Here is a 20,366-nt window from a genome sequence, read left to right on the forward strand (position 1 = left end):
GGAAGAGAGACACTTTTTTTGTTGAGGTAGGGTATTATTTGGCAACAGCAAAGAAAAGCCTTTAAAAACATGCCAAAAATTACAAAACCACCACTCTTTGACCCAATAATATCACTTTCAGGAATTTATCCTAAGGAAATAAGAGCAGTTTATAACAAGATATCTGCACTGAACAATCACTTATACAATTTTTAAAAGTTTTAAAGACCTACACAAACATCTAAAAAGAGTGCTGACTTTTTACACGTGTATACATACACTCATAATACTACACAATCTTTAAATTTGTTTAAGGTGAGCATCTATTTAATGACAAGATGTTTATGATGGGATGCACGAAACAAAAAAGAAAAGCAGTCGTAACACAATACTATCATATTTTATTGAAGACTAGAAAGACATACTAAAATGTTTATAGAAAGGTTCTTTGATTATAGGAATTACAGACTTCTATCTTTGTAGAAAAGGACAATGGCTAGGGATTAGTTTAACAGTTTAAAAAAAGTAATAGTAGCTTAACACATGAATGAATTAATGGATTTTTTAAGTATGTACCTAACTCCCACTTCCCACTCAAAAAAGAAAACCTAAGTAAATATTATGAGATATACATACTCACTCTTCTCTTACCTATTATACCAAAGGAGTAAAAGGAAAGTTGTTTTCCTAAGAGGTCCATGCTCTTCTGCAGAGGGGTTTTTGGTGCCTTGACAAATTGGAGAAGAGTGTCACCACAATTACCTAAATTTAGTCAGCTTTACTATGTGCCAGGGCCTCTAAGTGCTTCACACACTCATGACATGCACGACTCCTTCAGCGAGGAAAGTGGGAGGCCTAGAGGCCTAGACTTTTAAAAACCTGTTTATTTGAAAAGGTCTGTGCTCTCTGTGCCTCTTTGGAGAAAATCTATTCTCCCTAGCAGCTTCCCCAGGATTTTAATATCATCAGCTGCTCCTCACTTTTCTACTTTTTCCTTTCTAGATCCACAAACATGCTTGTAACCGATCTTTTTATCCTGCTGGGTCCCTGGTCTCTGGCAATCCCTCTACTGCCAAGGTTGAGATGATTATACACACTGCATCACATCCGGGAATCTCAGAAGGTTACCTGAGAAAATGATACTGTAGAATGCACTTTCTTTTTTATATATAAGGAGATATTTTAAATGAAAGAACTGATTTTCAATAACCTTAAACAAGGATATCGTACAAGTTATTTATTTCACTTTGCAATCATTTTTTTCTCCAGATACCTGCAATTATGTCAAGCTGGGAATTTTGGCAGAAGATATATTCTAAAGCACAACTATACTATTTAGTTGTGCTTTAGAATATAAAGATTTTAAACTAATCTTTAAAATTCATATGATAAAAGTAATTGGTAAAAATAATTAGCCTTATAAATAACTGGCCATAAATCTTTTTCTCCTGTAAACAATGAATAAATATCAGAATGTTTCAGAATATTAACAATATTAATTCAAGCCCTTCCAATTACAAGCCTTCCAATTATGCTTTTAAGCACAGACAACTGATATTCTGAATAAAATACTACTTTTGAAAGTAATAAAATAATCCTCCAATGTTCTGTTTTCCCCTACTTAAAACGGAGAATATTTCAGATTTGAAACCAAAACATAAACTAAATACTCACTTCTTCTGCTTGCATCATTTTAAAAACTTCTCCGAATTCAGAATTTTCTCCTGTTCCAATGACAATACCCTAAAGGAAAAAACAAGAAATCGTATTTACATTCAGATGGAATCACCTTTCTCAAATGAAAACAAAACCCCTTCATTTCTTTTCTCCAAAGCTACCCATAAGTCAATATGTCTGACATAATATACCCAGGATTGCCTTTGGAAATTTACTTCCAAGGTTACCATAGATCCCTAAAAACAAACACCTCATTAAACTTATCAATGACTCAGTTCTGAGGTCCATTTTCCGGTCTATATTAATATTTCTGAAATTTGAACCTTTCTTATTACTCAAACATTTAATGTTTCCCCAACAAATACTAGTGAATAAAGCCTTTTATATTTGTGTAATATTAGAATCCAGTAAGGGCTTCCCTGGTAGCTCAGCTGGTAAAAAATCTGCCTTTAACGCAAGAGACCCCAGTTAGATTCCTGGGTTGGGAAGATTCCCTGGAGGAGGGATAGACTACCCACTCCAGTATTCTTGGGCTTCCCTGGTGGCTCAGATTGTAAAGAATAACTGCCTGCAGTACAACAGGTCTGGGTTCAATCCCTGAGTTGGGAAGATCCCCTGGAGGAGGGCATGGCAACTAACTCCAGTATTTCTGCCTGGAGAATCCCCATTGATAGAGGAGCCTGGCGGGCTATAGTCTGTGGGGTCACAAAGAGTCAGACACAACTGAGCGACTAAGCACAGCACAACACAGAATCCAGTAAATAAAATATTTGAAATCAGTAGCTGAATGATACACAGTCAGAATATTATAGCTAGTACCATATCAACTAAATTGAAATTTTATTCAACCAATGGTGAACATATCCATAAGCCACTGTTTCTATCTAAAAAAAAAAAAAAAATTGCCTGGTAAATGGAAGAACTATGGTTGTATTTTATCTCAGGGACACAGCTTACCCTTAGTTGCACAAAGAGCTGTCAAGGACTATGTTCAATTCTGCTGTTTCTTCCTCGTATATTTTTTAAAGATCCACGTAAAATTAGCCAAAAAAAGAACTGAGAAAATGGTTGAAAATGAAGGAACTGTTATCTTCAAAACAAGAATGGAAATTTACCTTTGCTTTGCCACATCTGACCAGTGTTCCCATGAAGGCAATGTTACTTCTTGATGCAAGATCTCCATTAGTAGCAGCCGGCTGAGGAGCTGTCACCTTAGAACAAGGTGTTGTCTCTCCTGTCAAGCTGGACTCATCAACAGAAAGATCCACAGCCTTGGGGAACATAAAGCACTCTAGTCAGTTCAAGTCTGAAAACTCCTTCTGCTAAAATTAAAATCTAAGGAGTCTGTAATCACCATTTCTTCTGCAAATATCCTCCCCGTTACAAATTACCCAAAACTTTTACCATATCCATTACTCAACAATCATATTTAAAAATGAAGCTAAGTCAAAAAAATTCTGACTTGCAAGGTTGACAGACCCATGAGACAAAATTAGCCTGAACTTCAAAATACAAGTAGGGCTAAGGAGACACTAGCTAAAACAATCTCTATCTAGACTTGGACTGCAAGGAGATCCAACCAGTCCATTCTGAAGGAGATCAGCCCTGGGATTTCTTTGGAAGGAATGATGCTAAAGCTGAAACTCCAGTACTTTGGCCACCTCATGCAAAGAGTGGACTCATTGGAAAAGACTCTGATGCTGGGAGGGATTGGGGGCAGGAGGAGAAGGGGACGATAGAGGATGAGATGGCTGGATGGCATCACTGACTCGACGGACGTTGAGTCTGAGTGAACTCCAGGAGTTGGTGATGGACAGGGAGGCCTGGCGTGCTGCGATTCATGGGGTCGCAAAGAGTCGGACACGACTGAGCGACTGATCTGATCTGATCTAGAGAAGACTCAACCCTCAGGAGTTTTCTAAAATTATTTCCTAATTTTGCCCTATCCTAAAGTCCTGAAAATGGATTTGGCAGGTTTAAACCAACTGTAACAGAAGAGAAATATAACTAAATATAACTAAAAAGAAATATAACTATAACTAAAAATAAATAAATGTTTTCACAATTTGGGTTTAATATTCATGAATTCTTGCTATATATCCCTAACATTTATTTTAAATTTATGTCAGCAAGAATCAAAAATGCACATAAGTGTTTCCAAACAGATCATGAATATCATATCATCATCCAACTCTGCAACAGGGTTCAATACTGAGGGCTGCACTTCTAACACAATTAAGAATTCACCTACCCAAGCATGAAAAAAACAAACATCATTTTATATGTGGAAAATACTGCAGATGTGACCTGGCTCTGTTTATGAGTATGGCCCACAGAACAATAATTCTAAGGATGTTAATAGGCATTGTGTATAATGTTATAGACAGATGATCATTGATTAAACCAACACACGCATATTTACACATACACACAAGGGAGGAGTACTATGGTTAAGTAAGTTTTAGAAACACTGTATTAAGAGGTAAACAGCTTCCCTTATGGTACTGTTTCTCAAAACTTGCAATGCATCAGTGTCAATCACCTCAAAAGGAATATAGATACAGCAGGGATTGTGGAAGAGTGACCTTAGCAGAACCAGCAACACCTCTAACACCTCAGAGCTTATTAAGGCATTTACTGCCCTACCACAGACAGTTGGGAGCGTGAACCTAACAGACTGCCTTTATACACCCTCCACATAATTCTGATGCAAGCTCAAGCTTGAGAATCAATAGAATAGTGTTTCCCAAACATCTCTGATGGAGAAGGGAAATGGCAACCCACTCCAGTATTCTTGCCTGGAGAATCCCAGGGATGAAGGAGCCTGGTGGGCTGCCGTATATGAGGTCACACAGAGTCAGACATGACTGAAGCGACTTAGCAGCAACAGTAGCAGCAAACATCTCTGATGAAGCTCTTGTTCAACGATCAGTAGGACAATCTCCAGAAAACTACAACCTGGTTCATGATTTTACTCATTCATTCACCCAACCAACGTTTACCGACTACCTTAACTATGTACCAGATACTGAGTCAGATCCAAGAAAAAAAACAAGATAAGAAAATGAATTCAGAGCAATTAGATGATTGTGCAGTCTCACTGCTATTATCAACTGAGCTGGTGTTCTGAATCAGGCCTCCTGATTGACAAAATTCATACTATGTACAAAGTACTCTAAATTTGTGTGCTCAATCGTGTCCAACTGTCTGTGATCCTATGGACTATAGTCTGCCAGGCTCCTCTGTCCATGAAATTTTGCCAGTTGTTATTTCCTACTCCAGGGGATCTTCCCAATCCAGGGATCAAACCTGTATCTCTTTCAACTCCTGCACTGGCACACAGATTCTTACCACTGAGTCCCCTGGGAAGTCACATTCTAAATTTAAACCCTGTGTTTTTCTTTTCTCAGAGGGTGGGGAAGGGGAATAAATCTCATCTTTTTAAATGAGTCATTTTGTTATGAGCATAAATACCTTAAAAAAATCTCATGGAAAATAATTATTAAAAATTGAGTTCATGGATTCTTTCCCCCCATCTACATAATAAAACTTTGACTTATTCATTTAAAAAGTTGTTTACTAATGCTTATAATGTCCCACCCCCTGTACTATATCACATCCAATGGGAATCAGCAGTAAACAAAACAAAGGTCCTGTCTTCAGCTTTTAATCTAATGGGAAAATGATTTGAAAAAATAAACAAGTGTATATAATATAATGCCAGATAGTGGGGGGAAATAACATGGTAAAAATGGAGAGTGACACTTTAGGTAGAGAAAAGCTCTCAAAGCAGATGAGCCTTTTGCAGAGTCCTAATTCCCTTCTCCAGGGGATCTTCCTGACCCAGGGATCAAACTCAGGTCTCTTGAGTTGGAGGCGTATTCTTTACCATCTGAGCCAACAGGGAAGCCCCAAATTTGGGTTCATTACTTCACCTCAACTACAAATAAAAAAAACACCTGCCATGCTAAAAGGTAATGGACTTTTTATTTCTATTTTTTAAATTAAAAGAACACATTTGACTTTTCTTCCCAAATTAATCTTAGGATTGTCTGATTTTTCATGCTTTATTAATAAGAAAGAAAAAAGTAGGGCTGCCCAGGTGGCACTAAAGGTAAAGAACCCGCCTGCCAATGCAAGAGAAGTAAGAGACGTTGAGTTCAATCCCCAGGTAGGGAAGATCTCCTGGAGGACGGCATAGCAGCCCACTCCAGCATTCTTGGTTGAAGAATCCCATGGACAAAGGAGCCTGGCAGGTTAAGGTCCATGGGGTCAGAGTCAGACACAACTGAGTGACTAAGACACTAAGAAAAAAGTTAGGTCTTTTTCTTCAAAGATGATACTAACACTAAAAATAGTCAGCTGACACTTTGTTGCTCACTCTCTGGTAGGCACCAAGCAACATACTTATACCAAGTAAACCACAAACAGTTACTTAGATACTAGCAACTCCAATGAGGCAAGCGCTAGTAGTTCAGTTCAGTTGCTCAGTCGCATCCAACTCTTTGCGACCCCATGGACTGTAGCACACCAGGCTTCCCTGTCCGTCACCAAGTCCCAGAGCCTACTCAAACTCATGTCCATCGTGTCAGTGATGCCATCCAACCATCTCATCCTCTGTCATCCCCTTCTCCTCCTGCCTTCAATCTTTCCCAGCATCAGGGTCTTTTCCAATGGGTTGGTTCTTTGCATCAGGTGGCCAAAGTATCGGAGTTTCAGCTTCAGCATCAGTCCTTCCAATGTAGTGAACGTGAACGTGAAGTCGCTCAGTCATGTCCAACTCTTTGCAACCCATGGACTGTAGCCTACCAGGCTCTTCTGTCCATGGGATTTTCCAGGCAATAGTACTGGAGTGGATGGCCATTTCCTTCTCCAAGGGATCTTTCCAACCCAGGGATCAAACCTGGGTCTCCCGCATCACAGACAGACACTTTACCGTCTGAGCCACCAGGGAAGTCCAATGTAGTAGTATCCCTATTTTTCAGACTTGTTGAAGGATTAAGGCCTCCTCCAACATCATACAGCTAGTAAGCTGTGGAGATGAAACCTAAACATTGACAAATTAATGATTTTTCTAAATCCCAAATCAAAAGAAAAAGTTTTCTTTGTTTAGCAAGCTCCTCATTAATACTTGTTACTAAAATCATTAATGCTTGTAATTTTCTGAGCTTTTAATCAGAAAAACTTAATACTTAATAAGAAACAGAAACTTGTATACAAGTTATAGAAAGAACTCCTTTCTCTGTGAGAAAAGTGAAATTTACGTTTTTCCACTGAAGACTTTTTACGTTAAATGTAAATCTTAAACAAGAATAAGTACCAGCATTAGGTGGTAGGGACAAGGAGTATAAAAATGATTTGTATTTTTAAAGAGGCAGGAAGTATGGCTTTACTGACTATGTCAGGGACCCAGCTCTTCTGTGTCAGCCTTAGCAGTGCTATAATCATTTAAGAGAGTAAGAATCTTAATTCAAATCAGATTTTTCTACAGAAAAGAGGCCATGTAATTTTTTATACAACAGCCCTGTCTTAGTATACAAACTAATGTGGAAGAGAAGGGAGCTTTGGGCCCTTATCTTTTTCCTTATATAATTATAAATTTGTAAAACTTAAAAATATTAACAATACATTATCAATGAAATTTGTCTATATCATACAATATAGCATAACTCTCAACTGTCTGTTGAACAAGAAAAAGGACAAGGTACTTTTTCTTAATGGTGATTATGAGTCACCAATAAGTCTCTCAATTGCTTTTCACAGAAAGCAGTTTTGAAAGAATGAGGGGAAGGCAATCATTTCTAAGAAGGGTAATACTTAATAAGGCAGGAAAGCCTAATTATTACAGTTTAACAAAGTCACAATTTAATTCATCTGAAAACAAACATATCAGAGTCATTTATCCAATGCATTCATGAGAGAAAGTTAAGATAAAATGAAATCAAAGAAATAGCCAGCTCCAAACATAAAACCTTCAAAAGAGTTGTTAAAAGGGAAACTGATTATGCTTCCTCAGGCACTATGGTGGAGATATAAATAAGACCCAACACAGTTCAAAAGGCAGACTATAAAAAAGAATCAAGGTGCATACATAATCCATAATCTGAATATTTAACATCTACAGAATTAAAATGGTTGATAAAAATATCAAGATTATTCCTATAAAACATTAGGGAGAAAGAAGGTAAATACTAACTAAAATCACAAAGATTTCCTGGAAAGCAAAAAGTGACTGCTTAAAAAAAAATTCGTTAATACAGTACAACTGCTAGCCACAAATAAGTTCTTAAACTAAAGAACACCTTGGTGTCCTGTATGCTGCTAGATTAATCACCTCAAGTCCAGAATTAAAAGCAATTGGAAATGGGTTTCTTTCCTCAGAAATGTATTTTTCAAAATGTTTCATCTGCAACTGCCTGATCGTGATAAAATTTCTTACTTATGCTGTCAAAAATTAAGATTCCTCTTACTGTTTATTCAAATGAAGGAAATATAATTAAAAATTCTTCAGGAGCTCTAGCTTATTAATCAAAGTCCACCCACCCCAGTGTTACAAGAAATGAATTTGATCCTATGGTAAATGCTTGCAAACTTTAACTTAAGAGTACAGATTCAACTTGATCAAGTTGCTAATAATTTAAATTCAGTTAACAATGATTTAAGGATATTTCACTAAGATTATTAAAAAGAACAAAATTTTAAAAGGGAACCTATTTTTACAACAGTCCTTTCCCACCAACGTACAATGAGAATCTTAAAGTTAGTTAGTGTTAACGTTAGTGGCTCAGTCGTGCCCAACTCTGCGACCCCATGGACTGCAGTCCACCAGGCTCCTCTGTCTATATGATTTTCCAGGCAAGGATACTGGAGTCGGTTGCCATTTCCTTCTCCAGGGGATCTTCCCAACCCAGGGATCGAACCCAGGTCTCCTGCACTGAAGGCAGATTCTTTACCGACTGAGCTACAAGGAAAGCCCAAACAAGGACACTAAGTCTCACTTCTAACCTACCCATATAATTAAATTCTAGTGACTTGGTGAGAGATCACAGAGTTGGACATGACTGAGCAACTGAACTGAACTGAATGAGGAAAAAAGAAACTCTTTCTCTTCAGCATTTTAAAATGAATAGCATTCTTCAGCTCATTATGCTATTTAACAACTGAACTATAAAAAGAAGACAACAAAACACTAAGCAGAGCTTCAGTTTAAATAATAAGTCTTAGAGAACCAACACTCTTATTGCTCTAAGTATGGACCTGTCTTCTCAGTTGTATGATAATACTATTAAAGAAAAATACATCTTTTCCAAACTCAAACACACATGATAACATCAAACAGCTTTTAGTGAATATGCCTGTTTCCACATTCCACAAATAAACCATATACCTTTTCCAACATTTTAACTTAATTTCTTTTGACAGCTAGTTTAAAATCCCTAAGTTTGTAAACTGCTCTTTTTAACAACTGTGCATGTAAGTTTAATAATTCAGAAATTTAAAAGTAAAGTTTCAGTGACAAATCACAATAAGGAAGGGCAACATGCTTATTTCAATTTATCAAAACACCTGCCAAAAAAACACATGGAATTCAATATAAATACTTATAATTCATGAATAACATCATAGAAAACAGTAGAGCAGGACACTCAAACACTCAGTCCAGTCCCTCCACTAAAACAATCATAAGGTGGCAAAAATGGACAGAATGAACTCTGGAATAAAAAAACAAATCAATTAGGGAAAGGCATTTTTATTTTTCTATCTGCTTGTCCCCATTCCCAAGAGAAGCAGCAACAGCAATGAGGATGGAAGCTTCTTTCCTGGACCCTATTCCTAAAATACTGTAAATTGTGTGTTCTGACCTGTCTGGCAGTTCCCTGAAGGACTGGTACAGAGGCTGACCTTTATTTCACATCCTAACTCCAGCTAGAGTGGCTTTCCCGGTATTTGCCCAAAGATTAAACATACATAAGTTCATGATCTGAGCCACAGTCAGCTCCTGGTCTTGTTTTTGTTGACTGTATAGAGCTTCTCCATCTTTGGCTGCAAAGAATATAATCAACCTGATTTCGGTGTTGCCCATCTGGTGATGTCCATGTGTAGAGTCTTCTCTTGTGTTGTTGGAAAAGGGTGTTTGCTATGACCAGTGCGGAGTACGTCAAGGCCGTATATTGTCACCCTGCTTATTTAACTTATATGCAAGTACATCATGAGAAACGCTGGGCTGGAAGAAGCACAAGCTAGAATCAAGATTGTCGGGAGAAATATCAATAACCTCAGATATGCAGATGACACCAGCCTTATGGCAGAAAGTGAAAAGGAACTAAAAAGCCTCTTGATGAAGGGGAAAGAGGAGAGTGAGAAAGTTGGCTTAAAACTCAACATTCAGAAAAAGAAGATCATGGCATCTGGTCCCATCACTTCATGGGAAACAGATGGGGAAATAGTGGAAACAGTGTCAGACTTTATTTTTTGGGGCTCCAAAATCACTGCAGATGGTGATTTCAGCCATGAAATTAAAAGACGCTTAATCCTTGGAAGGAAAGTTATGACCAACCTAGACAGCATATTCAAAAGCAGAGACATTACTTTGCCAACAAAGGTCCATCTAGTCAAGGCTATGGTTTTTCCTGTGGTCATGTATGGATGTGAGAGTTGGACTGTGAAGAAGGCCGAGCACCGAAGAACTGATGTTTTTGAACTGTGGTGTTGGAGAAGACTCTTGAGAGTCCCTTGGACTGCAAGGAGATCCAACCAGTCCATTCTGAAGGAGATCAGCCCTGGGATTTCATTGGAAGGAATGATGCTAAAGCTGAAACTCCAGTACTTTGGCCACCTCATGCGAAGAGCTGACTCACTGGAAAAGACCCTGATGCTGGGAGGGATTGGGGGCAGGAGGAGAAGGGGATGACAGAGGATGAGATGGCTGAATGGCATCACTGACTCGATGGACGTGAGTCTGAGTGAACTCCGGGAGTTGGTGACAGACAGGGAGGCCTGGTGTGCTGCGATTCATGGGGTCGCAAAGAGTCAGACACGACTGAGTGACTGAACTGAACTGAACTGAACTAAACATACATGCTAGCAGGCAAAGGACAGAACACGGCAAAATAGCAGACACACCCAAAGACTGAAAAGGAAGAGAGTAAGGTAGAAGTTCTTTGAAGAAATAAAGGCTTGGAAGGGCCACCACGTATACCAGGGAAGACAAAGTGTAATGTCCAGAATCAGAAGCAAGTCCAGAAAAGACCTGAGAGGACCCTACAGATCTGAGTCTGGCACAAGAAGAAAGTGAAGGTGTGTGAAGGCAGAGTGGCAGGCAGCCTAGCTCAGTGATGAAGAAGTGCCCCAACTCAGAGAAAAGCTGCAAAGAGCAGGAGAGTGGCACCCCCTCCCCGACTCCCGGTTTTTTGGCTTCAGATGGATAAGGGTGACTCTGAAGATAATAAAACAGAAACTTCAGGGCCACAAACAACAAGGAATCTTGTCTTTGTAAAAAACAATTTGGAAAAGTCACTAAACAAAGTGGACTGCTGCAGCCCTCAACAACCAAAAACAAACCCTAAGGAGCAAATCTGATGTACAGAGTTACGATGTCATAATACCCCAAATACCTACTTTTCAACAAATAATTATAAGTACAAAGAAATAGCAAAGTATGGCCCTTTCACAAGAAATACTAAACTGACAGAAACTATCCCTGAGGCAGGCCAGACATTGGACTTACTAGAAAAACCTTAAGTCAACTGTCTTAAATGTGCTCAAAAAGGAAACCATGGATGAAGAATTAAAATAAATCAGAAAAGCAATTAATGAACAAAAAGACAATATCAATAGAGAAAGAAATTTTAAAACTGTAAAAAAAAAAAAATCTAGGAATTCCCTGGTGATCTGATGGTTAGGACTTTGCACTTCCACTGCCAGGGGCCTGGGTTTGATCCCTGGTCAGGGAACTAAGATCCCACAAGCAGTGTGGTGTGATCAAAATAAGAAATCCTGATGCTGAAAAGTATAATAAATGAAAATTTCACTAGAGGGGCTCAGCAGCAGATCTGAAAAAGGTGGTGGGGGTCGGGGGGGGGGGGGTGATGAGCAAATCTGAAGACAGGACAATTGAAATTAACCAGTCTGAAAGGCAGAGAGAAAAAAAGAAAATGAAGGAAAATGATCAGAGCATAAGTATCTGTGGAACAATATCAAACATACCAATTTCAGCATTTTAAGAGTCCCAAAAGATGGCGGGGCGGGGGGGTGCGGTGGGGAAGGAACCTAGAAATGGGCAGAAAGAATATCTGAAGAAATATTAGATGAAAACTTCCTAAATGGAATGAAAGACAGGAATTTACACGTCAAAGAAGACAAATACACAACAAACAGGATAAATTCAAAGACATCTATACTGAGAGATATTATAACCAAACTGCTGAAAGACATAGACAGAATCTTGAAAACAGCAACAACAAAGCAATTCAACATGTACAATGAACTCTCAATAACATTAACATCCCATCTCTTATCAGAAACCATGGAGGCTAGGACCAGTAGAATGACATATTTAAGCACTGAGGGGGAAAAAAATCAAACAATTATATATCCAGCAAAATTATCTTTCAAAAATGAAAAACTAACACATTCCTATTTTTTAAATAGCTAAGACAATTCATCACTAATAGAAATGTCAACAAGAAATACTGAGTCCTTCCAGATAAAATGAAAGAATTTATAAAATAAAATACTTAAAAGCCATGTGAAGAAATAAAGATTTCAGTAAAAATAATAACAACAAAAATAAAAAATAAATGAACAAAGGATCTGAATACACAGTCTCCCAAAGACATACTGATGGCCAATAGGCACATGAAAAGATCATCATCACTAACTGCTGCTATTGTTCAGTCACTAAGTCCAGTCTGACTCTTTGCAACTCCATGAACTGCAGCACACCAGGCTTCCCTGTCCTTCCCTCTCCCAGAGTTAGCTCCAACTCATGGCCATAGAGTCAGTGATGCTATCTGACCATCTCATCCTCTGGCAACCCCTTCTCTGTTTGTCTTCAATCCTTCCCAGTATCAGGGTATTTTCCAATAAGTCAACTCTTTGCATCAGGTGGCCAAAGTATCAGAGATTCAGCTTCAGTCCTTCCAATGAGTATTAAGGGCTGATTTCCTTTAGGACTGATTGGTTTGATTTCCCTGCAATCCAGGGGACTCTCAAGAGTTTTCTCCAGCACCATAGTTCAAAGGCATCAATTCTTCAGTGCTCAGCCTTCTTTATGGTCCAACTCTCATATCCATACATAACTACTAAAAAAAAAAAAATCACAGCTTTGACTATATGGACCTTCATCAGCAAAGTGAGTTATCTGCTTTTTAATAAGCTGTCTAGGTTTGTCATAGCTTTCCTTTCAAGGAGCAAGCATCTTTTAATTTTATGGCTGTAGTCACTGTCTGCAGTGATTTTGGAGCCCAAGGAAATAAAATCTGTCACTGTTTCCACTTTTTCCCCTTCTATTTGCCATGCATTGATGAGACTGGATGCCATGATTTTAGTTTTTTTAATGCTGAGTTTCAAGCCAGCTTTTTCAATAATTGTTAGGGAAATGCAAATCAAAACCTCAATGAGATATCACCTCACACCTATAAGAATGCCTATTATCAAAAGGACAAGAAATAACAAGCCTTGACAAGGATTTGGGAGAAAAAGGAACCCTCATACACTATTGCTGGGAACGTAAATTGGTGCAGGCACTATGGAAAACAGTATGAAGATTTCTCAAAAATTCAGAATAGAATTACCATATAAACTCAACTATTCCATAGTTGGTATTTATCCAAAGAATACAAAAGACATTAATTTGAAAAGATATATGCACCCATATGTGTTCCCTACATCATTATTTACAAGAGCCAAGATATGGAAACAAAATTAAGCGTCACTGATAGGTAAGTGAATAAAGATGATCACACACATACATATACACACACAATGGAATACTACTCAGCCATAAAAATAAATGAAATTTGTCATTTGCAACAATGCATATCATCTCTGAGAGTATTATATTAAGTGAAATAAGACAGAGATAGACAAATAGCATATGATTTCACTCATATATGAAATCTAACACACACACACACACACACACTAAAATAAATAAATTCAAACTCATAGAGAACAGACTAGTGGTCAACAGAAGGAAAGGAGGTTTGAGAGGGGGCAAAAGGGATGAAGGGGTCAACTGTATGGTAATGGATGGTAGCTAGGCCTTTTGTGGTGATCATTTTGTAGTATATACAGATATCAAATTATAATGATATACAGCTGAAACTTAAAAAACATCATATACAAATTTTACTTCAATTAAGACCCCCCCAAGAATCAATGAAAACCAATTTTCTATTTGAAATTTACAATAAAGAATGCTGTGTGATTAAGTAAAATAAACAAATGAATGACATGAATCAATGCATCCTGGACTTTCCTGGTGGTCCAGTGGTAAGAATCTGCCTTCCAACGCATGGGGCATGGGTTCAATCCCCAGTAAGGGAACTAAGATCCCACGTGCCACAGGGCAACTAAGGCCACACACTGCAACTCGTGAGTGGCCCACAGCAAATATTGAGCCCACGTGCTCTGGAGCTGACACGCCACAACTGGAGAGAAGCCCCCACGCTGCAATGCAACCAAGACCTGATGCAGCTAAATAAATAGAAAAATTTTAAGTGAATCAAGCATTTTAAAAAGGGGAGACTGGAGGAAATCAGAAACAAAAAAATAAAACACATATAGAAAACAAATAGCAAAACGGCACAAAAAAGTCTTTCTCTACCAGTAATTCTTTAAATGTAAATAGATTCACAATAGTGTAATACAGTCATACAACAGAATACTATTATTTGACAATAAAAAGCAGTGATGTACTGATACATGCTACAGCATAGTGAAAACATTATGTTAACTGAAAGAGGCAAGACACAAAAGACTGTACAGTGTATACTTCCATTTACATTAAATGTCCATAACAGGCACATGTATTCTTGGACACGACTGAAGTGACTTAGCATAGCATAGCATTCAAACAGAACAAGCAGATTGGTAGCTACCAGGCTCTGGGGCAAGGAGACAAAGCTAGTGAATGCTAAAAGGTAAGGGTTTTCTTTTGGAAATGATGAGAATGTTATACACTTTGTGGTAATGGCCGTACAACTCTGAAAACTACTGAATTGTACATTTCAAATGTGTTAATTGTTTGGTATGTGAACTATATATGTCAATCAAGCTGTCTTTTAAAAATATATATTTTTACCTGTGGTAGATGTACCAGTACTTTTGGCACAGACTAAGAGCTAGTTATGAATGCCCCACCTCAGATCTGCCAAAACAGAACCCAGATGAGTCCAGCTCATATTAAAAGTTAGGATGCACTCCCCTAGGGCCATTCTATGTTACAGAAAGAAAACAGTCCTGAAAGCTCACACAGTTAATTCATTACATAAGAAGTCACATTTTATTCTTTTAATTACTTTGCTTGCAAGTTGGTGTCTCCCAGTAGAAAGGGCACAAAACTGTCTTTTGCATTTCCGAACTTTGAAATCTGAAATAGCAGTCTATACACGGTACTCGACTATTTGTTGAATGGCTAAAAAAATGACCTCGTAACACAGACTGATTTCTGACGAGAGGGACAACATTTTGCCTAAATATGCTAGCAAATGTTAGAAAAAATTCTCTTTTGAAAAAGAAAAGCAAATCAAAGCAGAATCTGTTTTGTCAGAATATCAAGTTTTCCACTGAGTAAATGGAGAATTTACTTAGTAACTGAGGAAGTCAGATGTTCTGACATAGAAAGATAGCTCCACTAAATGGAGTTACCCAACACAGAGGAACCTGCTTGCTAGTGGTTTTTAACAAAAGAGCGGCCAAGAACGTGAGCCTTACAGAAAGGGACATAACGCGTAACTGAGGTTTCAGTCAGAGACTACCTCTGACCGTAGCCAAGGGAGGTCTGTGCTTATTCAATTACGCTCATTGTCTTTGGTTTTTACTCACCCTGGGTACTGAGGAACAACCCTAAAGACACCAGAATCTACTCAGTGAGCCAAACTATTGTTCTATAACAAACTGCGTGGATTCCTGAAGTAAAAAGGGTCTCTACGCAATGCCAACTGGCAGGTTCTACATTTAGACTTCCAAGCCTGGCCCAAGTCAATCTTGACTCCTTGTGGAAATATCCTTTCTGCGCAGATCTGAAAGGTCTGATCTAGTGTCATAAAAATGGCTTTCTGGCTCTCAACCACATAAGTGGTAGTTGTCTAATAGAAGTTCGATACATTTAGAAAAACATCCTATCAAAAATTGGGATTGGGAAAAAAGAAGTAGCAACTGTACCCTGTGTGTAGATTGTGAGGACAGTTTCAAAGAATGATATGTGGCACATAAGCCACAAAAGAAAGTGTCAACAGAATTGATCTTTCAGAACTCCAAGTAAAGAAAAATCTTGGTGTATTTCAGTCAACGTTTTGGGGTTAGTTAGAAATTTTCAGCTAAGAGGTAAAATATTTTCAACAGTCAAAAGTAACCTGCTTTTCCTCTATTACATTGTTTTCTCTTACAAAGAATTCCTTATTCAAATACTGATACAGACTTTACCTGGAAGATTATGAAAAGTATTTTATGCTTCCAAAAAGGCAAAATGTACTACTATACAAATACATGCAGTCTATAAGACTGCTTTATCTAAAGTCACTATCAGACCAATCCCTCAAAAGTGTTAGTTGCTCAGTTGTGTCTGACTCTTTGTGACGTTATGGACTATAGACTGTCAGGCTCCTGTGTCCATGGAATTCTCCAGGTAAGAATACTGGAGTGGGTAGCCATTCCATTCTCCAGGGGATATTCTCTACTGAGGGATCAAACCCAAATCTTCTGCATTGCAGGCAGATTCTTTATCATCTGAGTAACCAGGGAAGCCCAATCCTTTGGCAGCCACCAATTAACTGGCCAGGATGCCTCTTTTCAACTACTATTTAAAAATTAAAATAAAAATCCTTCGGTAAAAAAACTAGAAAACATGTCCATACACTCAATTCCTCTAAATTTTACTATCCCAGCTCCATGAATAATTCTAAGGTTCCTATACTGTAAGGTTACTGCCACCAACACATATTCACTCTTTCCTTGGCTATGGAAAACTGACTCAGGCAAGAAAACACAATACAAAAATCTTTAAGTTATCAATATTAATCTTCTTTAAAAGGGGTTTTACAAAAGATAGGTTCAGCCTGCTATGGACTGAATTCTGTCCCCCTAAAATTCATGTTGAAACCCTAAACGCCAATGTGAGGTGATGGTAACTGGAAATGAGGCCTTGGGAGGTGATCAGGGTTAGAGAAGGTCACGTGGGTGAGGCCCACATAATGGGATCAGGGGCACTGTCACACGAATGGAGATCACTCTTTGTACCATATGAAGATATAGCAGAAAGGCTGAAAGACAAAGAGAGCCCTCACCAACAACCCAATTCTGCCAGACCTTGACTGTGGACTTCCCACTGTTCAGAAACAAATAAAATAACTGTCTGTTGTATAAGCCACCAAGTATATCATATTTATTACAGCAGCCTAAACCGACTTAAGACACAGCCAAAAAACACCGGAAAAAAGTTATATAGCAGTCAGGTCACTGAACATACCGACAAGATGCTACTGCAGGCCCAAGTAAGAATTAGAGCTAAAATATGAACCAAAGAACTTATGACAGGAACCCCCGAGTTGCAGCGGTGACAATGCTGAGTGGCAACCTTGGCCACAGTCCACGTCCACAAGAAAAAGATTATACAGCAGAAGTCCTGGGCTTGCTTTTTCCTAAGTGAAATCCAAGTTCTGTATTGTGAGAAATTACTAATATCCCAAGGCTGAGGAGTCTTCTGTTTCCCTTACACTTTAATGAAGAGTTTGTTTCATATATAAAGTTGATACAAAAGTAATTGCAGTTTTTGTACTGTTATAATTTGTCATTTGATATTGGAATACATTCTTAATAAAAGTGATTGTTATACATTATTTTAATGCACATTTCTTGCTTTATGCTTTCTTGTTAGTGACATTATTTGTTGTTTATTTTGTATCTTAAACTAGGGATTTGTGTTAGACAAAAAGCAAATTCAAGTGATTTTCTTATTTGAGTTCAAAATGGGTCATAAAGCAACATCAACAATGCATTTGGCCCAGGAATTGCTAATGAACATACAGTGCAGTGGTAATTCAAGAAGTTTTGCAAAGGAGACAAGAGCCTTGAAAATGAAGAGCTTAGTGGCTGGCCATTGGAAGTTGAAAGTGACCAACCGAGAGGATCATAGAAGCTGATCCTCTTACAACTACATGAGAAGTTGCTGAAGAACTCACTGTCAACTATTTGACAGTCATTTGGAATGTAAAGAAAACTGGAATCTGAAAAAAATCCAATAAAAGTTCATCGGTGCCTCTTGAGCTAACCACAAATCAAAAAAAAAAAAAATCATTGTTTTCAAATGTCATCTTCTCTTATTCTATACAACAACAATGAATCATTTCTCTATTGGATTGTGAGATGCAACAAAAAGTGGATTTTACATAACAACTGGCAATGACCAATACAGTGGTCAGACCTAGAAGAAGCTCCAAAGCACTTCTCAAAGCCAAACTTCCACCAAAAAAAGGTCACAGTCACTGTCTAATAATCTGCTGCCTGTCTGATCCACTACAGCTTTCTGACTCCCGGTGAAACCATTACATCTGAGAAGTATGCTCAGCAAATCCATGAGATGCACAGAAAACTCCAAGGCCTGCAGCTGGCACTGGTCAACAGAAAGCACCCAATTCTCCATGACAATGCCCAAGCACACATCGCACAACCAACACTTCAAAAATTGAATGAACTGGGCTACAAAGTTTTGCCTCATCTGCCATATTCACCTGACCTCTCACCAACCGACTACCACATCTTCAAGCATCTTGACAACTTTTTGCAGAGAAAACGTTTCCACAACCAGCAGGAGACAGAAAATGCTTTCTAAGAGTTCGTCAAATCCCGAACCATGGATTTTTATGCAAAGGAACGTTTTCATTTTTCTTGTTCAGTCAGTAAGTCCTGTCTCTCTGCAACTCCATGAATTGCAGCATGCCAGATCTCCCTGGCCTTCACTATTTCCCAGAGTTTGCTCAAATTCATGGCCATTGAGTCGGTGATGCTATCTAAACATCTCATCCTCTGCCACCCCCTTCTCCTCGTGCTCTCAATTTTTCTCAGCATCAAGGTCTTTTCTAAAGTGTCAGCTCTTTGCATCAGGTGACCAAAGTACTGGAGCTTCAGCACATCAGTCTTTCCAATGAATATTCAGGGTTGATTTCCTTTAGGATTGACTGGTTTGACTTCCTTGCAGTCCAAGGGACTCTCAACAGTTTTCTCCAACACACAATTCAAAACAATCAGTTCTTCAGTGCTCAGCCTTCTTTATGGTCCAACTCTCACATCTATACAAGACTACTGGAAAAACATAGCTTTGACTACATGAATGTTTGTTGGCAGAGTGATATCTCTGCTTTTTAATACACTGTCTAGGTTTGTCATAGATTTTCTACCAAGGAGCAAACATCTTTTAATGGCTGCAATCACAGTCCACAGTGATTTTGGAACCCAAGAAAAGAAAATTTCTCATTGTTTCCACCTTTTCCCCCATATATTTGCCATGAAGTGATGGGACTGGATGCCATGATCTTAGTTCCCTGAATGCTGAATCTTAAACCAGCTTTTTACTCTCCTCTTTCACCCTTATCAAGAGGCTCTTTAGTTCCTCTTCACTTTCTGCCATTAAAATGGTATTATCTGCATACCTGAGATTGCTGATATTTCTCCTGGAAATTTTTATTTTAGCTGTGAGTCATCTAGCCTGGCATTTCTCAGTCCAACATTTTGCAACAGGAATAAACAAACTTATTTCTCCTTGGCAAAAATGTGTTGACTGTAATGGTTCCTATTTTGATTAATAAAGATGTACCTGAGTCTAGTTACGAGGAATTAAAATTCACAGTCCGAAACCACAATTATGTTTGCACCAACCAGCTAGCCTTAGAAAATCATTCACCACAACCATATTCAGCATACAACACAACACTCCAATAAGCCAGTTTAATTACATCAAAGATAGTAACCTGTGTCTAGAAAAAGAATGTACCTCATTAGCTTTCTTATGCCTTCAGTCAACACATTTAAGTCTAGGGAAAAAAAAGGCTCAACTCTTTCAGTAAAGTTGCCTCAATCTACTGTCAAAGTAGTTGCAAAAACCTGCCTGTGGTACCAAGTAGTAGGTAAAATGAATAGGAGAGAGAAGTTATCAGAAGGAATTAAAGATGGTCAACTATATATGTAAAGTGGATTAACTGAAACAAAATCAACCTAAGCAAAGCACTGCCAAATAAAACATGTGCTGATGAAGTGCTGAAAAGCTAACAGATGGGGGGAAACAATCACAACTAATCAAATACTCCACAAAGCATATATTTCTGTTTTATAGCATCAAGTGTTAAAATGTAGAAAGTATTCTCCTATTAAATTCACACTGTATATTTAATATATTATTTGCTGAATGGATAAAATATGTACGAATCCATATTCTGACATTTTTCTACATGCATGAGATAATTTTAGTTATTTGAGGTAATTCTCAAGTGCTG

The 20,366-nt window shown here is 38.1% G+C and overlaps 1 protein-coding gene across 5 annotated transcripts in view; it reads right to left on the reverse strand.

Annotated features, from left to right (window-relative positions):
• The window catches only part of ATP2C1 (ATPase secretory pathway Ca2+ transporting 1), a 154,142-nt gene that overhangs the window by 41,994 nt on the left and 91,782 nt on the right, over positions 1–20,366 (reverse strand). For all 5 annotated transcript variants that reach the window (XM_024994087.2, XM_024994060.2, XM_010801619.4 and 2 more), the window contains 3 exon segments: positions 2,772–2,927; positions 1,654–1,722; positions 631–706 (listed from right to left, as the gene is read on the reverse strand). In XM_024994087.2, the coding sequence (XP_024849855.1) occupies positions 631–706; positions 1,654–1,722; positions 2,772–2,927 (301 nt within the window).

This window comes from Bos taurus, chromosome 1 (assembly GCF_002263795.3).
Source record: "Bos taurus isolate L1 Dominette 01449 registration number 42190680 breed Hereford chromosome 1, ARS-UCD2.0, whole genome shotgun sequence".
Taxonomy (NCBI): domain Eukaryota; kingdom Metazoa; phylum Chordata; class Mammalia; order Artiodactyla; family Bovidae; genus Bos; species Bos taurus.